Source organism: Phyllostomus discolor, chromosome 8, assembly GCF_004126475.2.
Source record: "Phyllostomus discolor isolate MPI-MPIP mPhyDis1 chromosome 8, mPhyDis1.pri.v3, whole genome shotgun sequence".
Lineage (NCBI taxonomy): Eukaryota > Metazoa > Chordata > Mammalia > Chiroptera > Phyllostomidae > Phyllostomus > Phyllostomus discolor.
Window position 1 is genome coordinate 36,464,489 of NC_040910.2, and position 8,263 is coordinate 36,472,751.

The following is an 8,263-nucleotide window of genomic DNA, read 5'->3' on the forward strand; positions in this document are numbered from 1 at the left end:
CATAAATGGGTGCTGGACTTTACCAAATGCATTTTCTGCATCTATTGATATGATTATGTGATTTTAATTCTTTATTTTGTTTATGTGATATATCATGTTTATTGATTTGCAAATATTATACCAGCCCTGCATTCCTGGAATATAACCCACTTGATCATGGTGTATAATCTTTTCGATGTATTGCTGGATCCAGTTTGCTATTTTAGCATCTATGTTCATCAGAGATATTGGCTTATAATTTTCTTTCTTTATAGTGTCTTTATCTGCTCTTGAAATTAGGATAATAGTAGTCTCATAAAAAGAGCTTAGAAGAGAGAAAGGTTAGTAGGAACTTACATTTTCTCTTTACATAATTCTGTTCATTTGAATATTTTCATGGTAAGAATATGCTTATGTATTAGTTGTATGATTAAGACCCACATGAAAATTTTTTTAAAATATAGGAAAGATACTTTAAAGAGTACAGAAAAGCTCAGAAGTGCCAAACAGCAACTGCAATCCAGAAACTGCCCCAAGAGCTCCTGGAAGTATTGAATACATGTTTCCTGTATGTACGCAGGACATGAAGAGGAAGAAGTCCTAGTCCTCAAATTCTCTTTGTTTGCTGATCCCTTGTTTATTTACTCAAACAAAATGTTTACTCAGCTTTGCATATTGAAAGTACCTCACATTCTAAAGTATACAGTTTTGAAAGAAATTGACACTTTTTTCTTTCAAATTCTTTTTCTTTTTCAATTGCAGTTTACATTCAATATTATTTTCTATTAGTTTCAAGTGGCAGCACAGTGGACAGACTACCCCACACTTCACAAAGTGCTCCCTCAAAATTTCCACTACCCACTTGGCACCCACACAGCTATTACAATGTTGTTGACTATATTGCCTATGTTGTACTTTAGATCCCTGTAACGATTTTGTAACTACCAATCTGTACCTCTTAATCCCTCCACCTTTTTCACCCAGCTTCCCAACCCTGCACCCCTCTGGCAACCATCAGTCTGTTCTCTGTATCTATAAGTCTGTTTCAGTTTTGTTTGGTCAATTACATTGTTCTTTAGATTCCACATATAAGTGACATCATATGGCATTTGTCTTTCTCTGAGTGACTTAAGAAAGTGACACTTGCTCCTTCCCTGGTGTTCAGTCCAGTGGCAGGGGGCAGACCTTCCACAATGAAGCTGTGCCGGAAGGTATTAAATGGAGCATACACATCATCTCTGGGTCTCAGGGACCCATCCCTGCTCCTTCAGATCACATCAGCCTCACTTGCTGAGGTGACCACCCTCTAGCAGCCTAACCCTCAGGGGACCCTGGTCTGGGTGACCATACCAAGAGTGGAGTTTGCCCCTCCGTCCTTCGATCTATGGCATCAGAAGAAATTGCATCTTCCTGGTCCCCCCTGGGTATTCAACAATCTCCACTTCTGGACTTCCCAACAGCCACTTGGGCTCCTGTCACTTTGTCCCTGAGCAGGTATTTACAGATGTCCAGGACCTTCATCCCTTCTACCCCTCACAGTTTCAACACCAGGCTCACAGGATTCCTTTGCCCTCCTCCGGGCCCGGTAGCCCAGGCTTTTCATCTTCCATGCCAATGACCCTGCAAACTCCTAGCTCAAGGTCTTGTTCACTTTAATTCCAACCTCCATCAGGCTTACTGTAAGTGGCATCTCTTTCTCCTTACCAATGCACTTGATCCATCACCCCAACACTCAGCTACCTTGAGTTAGAACATTGATTATTTTACTCCTTTTCACCCCATCTCAAAACCCCTCAGTCACCAGCTATCAAAGCAGGTACATGCTTAGCCTGACTTTCATGTCACATTTCAATGCAGGCCCAGTCAACACCCTCACTTCTCTTTTGTGACTCCCCTCCTCTGGCTACACTGGAGTATTTAATGTTATTATGCAGTCACCTTCCAGCCTTTGCTCATGCTGCTCCCTCGCCCTCACCTGGGAAGCTCTCCCTTCACATCTCTCCCCATCAACCTCCTATCAATCTTCTCAGGGTCTGATTCCATTCAGGCTTTCTTGATTCTCCAGGTCAGACCTAATCTCTCCCTTCCTTGAAACACCTAAGAACTTCGTTGTGCCTCTTATCCACACTGCCTTCATCTTGAACTTGGGCAATCTGTGGGTGTTTGAGCTTTCATATTTTATGGCAAGCATGTTGAAATAGGCCCTTCAGGCTCACCCTCTGAATTAATGTCTTCATGGTTCCTACACAGACTCCACAGGCCAAGATCAAGGCCAGGGGCTCTGATCTCCTGGATTGGTTTTGCTATGACCTGTTTTTTTTTTTCTTTGGGGCAGGGGACTGGGTGTCTGTTTATTTATTTTTGCTGTTGGGAACAACCCTAACCATGGTCAGAAGGAGTGTGTGAGTCAGTGCAACATTAGGTAAACGGCAGATGCCCAACAATCACCTTGGATATGCATGAGATTTTTGTAAATAAATGTACCAGGAACACAGCTGTGCATCCAACTTGCATGTTATTTAATTTTACCCTCACAAAAATGTCTAGGGGAAGGTATTTTCTTATTTTAATATGAAGACTATGGTTTTAGATGGTAGATGTTAAGAACTAAGATTTTTAATCTGGGTTTGACCCAGAAACCCATGCTCTTTTAAATACCCTACATTTGCTCCCTGACCAGTGTGGCTCAGTTGGTTGGAATGTCATCCCATAGACCAAAGGGTTGTAGGTTCAATTCCCGGTCAGGGCACATACCCAGGTTGTGGGTTCGAGTCCTGGTGAGGGTACCTATAGGAAGGCAACCAATCGATGTGTATCTAGTTTGAAGTTCTTTCTCTAGTTTGCTGTTACAAGAAGTATATCTGCTGGCTGGTGTAGCTCAGTGGATTGAGCGCTGGCTGTGAACCAGTGTCGCAGGTTCGATTCCCAGTCAGGGTACATGCCTGGGTTGCGGGTCATGACCCCCAGCAACCGCACATTGACGTTTCTCTCTCTCTCTTTCTCCCTCCCTTCCCTCTCTAAAAATAAATAAATAAAATATTTAAAAAACGAAGAAGTATCTCTGCAAGACACAGAACTTTTTTTCTCTTCAAAAATCTCAAAACAGTCTTTAAAATCCATCCCAGCCCTGGTTGGTGTGGCTCTGTTGGTTGGAGTGTGGGCCGGGGTGTGGACTGTTGGTTCAATTTCTGGTTAGGGCATATATCCAGGTTTCATTTCAGGTGAAGATGGGAGGCAACCATGTTGCCTCTTATATAGATGTTTCTCTTATATAGATATTTGTCTCTTCCTTCCTTCCTCTCTCTCTATGGAAAAAGTGCCCCCAAGTGAGGATTAAAAATATACATAAATAAAATAAAATTCCTTCCATCACACAGAATTAGGCGGGCAGTAGCTAGCTCAGCGAACAATTCCTCTCATTTGAGGAAAAGCTTTCCCTATAGAGGGCAATTTTGGAGTTCTTGCAGAGGTTTAATCACTTAAGATTTTGAGAGACACTGTATCTATTTACACAGGCTGGTGTTTTATGGCTAGGTAATTATTTTAACCTTTCGTAAGGCTCTCAAACAACGGCGATCTGAAACCTGGGCTGAAAGGCAACTTCTAGGCAGGAATCCCGCCCCGTACCGCACTGACGCACCCGCGCAGGCTGGGCCCGGGTTCCCCTCACCTGGGCAGTGCCAACTCTTCCTCGGTGCGGTCAAGGGCTCCGGCGACCGATGGCTGCGCCAGGACCCCGTCCAAGTCGAACACGACCGCACGCAACGCCATGGTGGCCTGAGCCTCCGCCAAAGCTCAGGGCACGAAGCGCTCTGAGGCTGGACTGGGGCTGCCAAAGGAGCACTCCCAGAACTAGTCCCTCCTCGCTCCTGACGTCCTGCCCAAGCCTCAGCCTCCGCCCCGCCCCCTGTCCTGGTACTGGTCACGCCCACTGGCCTCTGCTTGAGTCCGGCCCCCTTTTCTGATAAGTTCCTGCCTCGCCCCTTCTGACTTGGTCACGCCCCGTCAGCCTCTTCCTTGCCCCTCGACGGCCTCTGGCCAAGTACCTGCCCGGGTTTTGCTCGAGTCACGCCCCATCCCGAGCTCCTTTTGTGTCCCCTGCGCTTGCACGGACTCCGTTTCCATCGCTTCTGGACTATTTATGACTTTTTTTGGTACATTTCACTTGTACTAATGCCACCTAAAAATGTGTGGTCTTTGTTTTAAATCACAGCGTTCACACTATTGGCTCATTTGTGTTTCTGGAAAACCTAAAGCTCTGCTTAGGAGTGCCTGAGTGGCGCTTTCATGGGGGCTGTTAGCACCCCCACACCTTTGCAGTGCAGCCCCATGAATTTAAATACGCTTCAGCCCAGTGTTCCACCTTGCTGAGAGCTGGGCTCAGGCCACAGACGATGGAGACCTCCCTCTTGAATGTGTCGTCCGTGAGTTTATATGAGACTCTCCCCTACTTAGAATGTGTGTGAGAGATTGTTAGGTACCTTACTAAAATCAACAGGTACTTACTTGATCTACAACATTCTTACCAGTCATCAATCTGATTAACAAGAGACAAGAATCTATTTCTGGGTATTTTGTTCTGACAAACCGTGTTCATGCTTGCTTCCCTTGCTTCATAACCTCTTCTAGGATCTTACCCAAGACAGTTATTAATGTTTTCTGAGAACAGAAAATGTTTCCTAATTTGCTAATGTTTCCTAATTTCTGAGGTGTTCTCTGGGAGTCTTTCTGAAAGGCCACACCTGGAGCTCACTCCTCCATCCCTTTCAAAGGTTTTGTAAGCTCCTAATTTCTTGCATTAAATCTCTATTTAAAATAACTAGAGTGATTTCTGTTGCCTGACTGGTACAGTACTGTTTATGAATACATATATATGCTTGTAAAAGTAGCAAAGCAAAGAGGAAGGAAGACACATCTACAGAACTGGATTTTATAGATCCTCTTTTTGAGAAGGAAAATAAGAAACTTAGATGATGAGACTTTATGTTAAGATGGGAATTATCTTTGGGGAAGAGGAAAGTATAAAACCGTCGCGTGGACTTTTGTTTATTCAGGAGTCGTAAATCAATAGATTGATCTAGTCTGGGATATTTTACAATAAATACCTTGTGAGTTACAGAGCTTCTTGGCTGAATTGCTAGATGAAGGATTCGGGGTTTCAGTTGCATTCTGTGCTCCGTGCCTCCTCATGGCTCACAGTTCTGTGTTTGCTGCCACCCGAGGTGCAGGAGGGTCGGAGCTCACTCAGCTGGGCTGGGGAAACTGGATATCTTTTTGAAATGTAAATCCTAATGCTTACGTCTGCTAATTTTAATATTTATCAAACATGTTTTAGGTCAGCGATTTTCAATCAGTGTGCCACAGCAGTACCTGACTATTTATTTAGTTCAGGGGCACTGGCCACTCTTCCCTTTGACTGTCAAATTAAAAAATCACAACAGCCATCACAATTGCCATCCGGTGTGAATGAATCGAAATTATACCTATTGTTCTGTCAGACTGGCAAAAATATATTTTTGGTGTGCTGCAGAATTTTAGTAATTAGTTTATGTGTGCCATCAAATGAAAAAGATTGAAGATCACCATTTTAGGTGAGAGCATAAAATCATAAAACAGGCTAATGTAGTAGTGAAAACTGAGATGTCAGTCATAAGATTTGGGAGAACGTACAGTGAACTCATGAGGTTTGGTCTGGGATGTCCTGCCTCTACCACCACGTTCCCACCTCCCGCTAGACCTTGATTATTCCAACCTTAGTTTAAAACTCTGTTTAATTCCTAATGGTTGAGAGAGGATTTCACGCTGCTTCTTTTCCTGCTGTCAGTGTTTGAAACAAGCTTAAATTAAAGTTGTCTGTTTTTTGAACCCACATTCCACCTAAGCTTTTTCTTTCTTTAGTGCAGCAAATAAATATCCTTAAATTATTCAACAAATACATATTAAGTACCTGCTATTTGCCAGGCACTTTGTTAGGATTCAGTGGTGACGAAAGAAAGAGAGAGAGAGAGGGAGGGAGGGAGGGAGGGAGGGAGGGAGGGAGGGAGGAAGGAAGGAAGGAAGGAAGGAAGGGAGGGAGGGAGGGAGAGGGAGAAAGAGAGAAAGGAAGAGAGAAACAGAGAAAAGGAAGAAGAAAGAAGAAAAGAAAGAAAGAAAGCAAGAAAGAAACAGAAAGAAGACAAAGACAAAAACGTCAAAGCACCGCAGGACAGAAGAAAACATAAATCATCCCTCCACTAGCCCAACCCTACTCCCGACCCCGAACATCCCCCATCCATCCCTCAAGTCTCGCCCTCCCACCCTTCGCCAGCACCTAGATCCCCCCCCGAATCCATCCCTCCCGAACTACTAACGACAAAGCAACACAGAAGACAGGGAAAAAAAATACGAGAGAAAGGAAAAGGAAGATGGTGCAGGGCCTTGTGGCCCTCAGCCCCTGATTTGGCGGCAGAGGCAGCAGCTGTGTCCTCACTAGTCTGGTTCTGTGCTACGGTTTTGGTGTTGGTCTTCTCTATGCTTGTTTTCCCAGCTTGGTTCTCCAGCCTCCCAGAGGGCCTTGTTAATATGCTGTCATTAAATATATGATCCTCTTAAATCAGCCAGAATAGTCACCTCTTACTCCTTCCCAATTCCTGAAACCCTTTACTGTGTCCTCCGGGACATCCTGGAACTCACCAATGCCCTCTGGAACTTCGGTTTATCATCAGTAAAATCTCTTTTCTATTCTCTTTCCCTTCTTGCTCTGTCTGAAATCTGGTTCTACCCTGGGGCACCTGCTTCTGCTGTTCTCCCCTCATGCCCTTGTACCACTGGGCAGGGAAAGGGGTAGATATCCTTTGGAAACTTCATCACTGCCAGATGCTCCCTGAAGGTTCATAACATTAATCTTGCCTCACCAGGCTGCACTGCTCTCCACCTAACCACTCCATTACACTTCTCTAGTCTGCTCTCTCTCCTAATCTCTCAGAAGACTGTACACTAAATGTATTTCTTTCCTCAGTTTCCAGTACTTTCCCCCCATTGTCACTCTCAGCCAGTATCTTGGCTTTTTGTTTTACTGAGAACATTGAAGCAACCAATAAACTTGCACAAACTCTCACCCCTACTTGTACCTGTGGCCATTTCTACTCCACCTTTTCTCTAGCTACACTGATCAGCTGCATCTGTTCCAGCCTAAGGCCAACTCTTCTTGTAAGGCACTAGGTGTGGTACCCTTGTAGGCTCGGGAACAATCCCTCCTCCCCTATCATCATTTACCTACTCTACTCAGTCGTCCCATTCACATACCAACTGTAATGAACTGAATGTTTGAGCCTCCCCTTCCTGTGTTGAAGCCTTAATCCCCATTGTGATGATATTTGGAGATAGAGCCACAGATTAGCTGGTTTAAATTTATTTCTCACAGTTCTGGAGTCCAGGAAGTCCAAGATTAATGTGCAGGCCAGGGAGGTTTCATCCTGAGGCGTTTTCTCTTGGCTTGTAGGCGGCCACCATCCTACTGTGTGCTCATGTGACCTCGTCTTTGTGTACACACAGGCAAAAGAGCAAGCTCTCTGGTGTGTCTTCTTGTAAAAGCACTAATCCCATCATGAGGAATCCACCCTTAAGACCACAACCCCACTAATTACAGCACCCTCACCCGCAGGATTTATCACACACCTGGTAGCTACCTTTCTTCATTCCTCATCCTAACCACCTGTCCCTGCCTCTGGATTTGAACCAGGGTCAGGTCTCTACATGCCCCAGCAAGCAGCTTCCAGGGACAAACTTGAGAGGAGACACAAACACATCCCAAACTACAAGATTCTGCTCATTTTTGTCCACAATCTGATAAACATGCATAGAAATGGATTCTTGAGGTACTAGACCAAAGACAGAAAAATCACTGTCAATCTCTTTCTTAAAGTCCTCCAAGATTTTCTTTACATATTTAGGTGCTCCTATATTGGGTGTGATTATGTTTACAAGGGTTATAGCCTCTTGTTGGACTACCCTCTTAAGTATTATGTAGTGACCTTCTTTGTCTCTTGTTATGGCCTTTGTTTTGAAGTCTACTTTGTCTGATATAAGTACTGCTACCCCAGGTTTTTTGTGTGTCCATTTGCATGGAATACTTTTTTCCATCCTTTCACTCTCAGCCTGTGTAAATCTTTTGTTCTGAGGTGGGCCTTTTGTAGATAGCATATGTGCAGGTCATGTTTTCTTATCCATTCAGCTACCCCAAGTCTTTTGATTGGAGCATTTAATCCATTTACATTTAAGGTCATTATTAATAGGCACATACTTA

The 8,263-nt window shown here is 44.2% G+C and overlaps 1 protein-coding gene across 4 annotated transcripts in view; it reads right to left on the reverse strand.

The window, feature by feature from the left end:
- The window catches only part of EPHX2 (epoxide hydrolase 2), a 50,885-nt gene extending 47,050 nt beyond the window's left edge, over positions 1-3,835 (reverse strand). For 2 of the 4 annotated variants that reach the window (XM_036032058.1, XM_028520344.2), the window contains exon 1: positions 3,650-3,832. In XM_036032058.1, coding sequence (XP_035887951.1) covers positions 3,650-3,750 — 101 coding nt within the window. In that variant the 5' untranslated portion in view covers positions 3,751-3,832. Of the gene's footprint in view, positions 1-3,649 lie in introns of all 4 variants that reach the window. The other 2 variants (XM_036032060.1, XM_036032061.1) reach the window with 2 other exon arrangements.
- Positions 3,836-8,263: the final 4,428 nt, after the last annotated feature.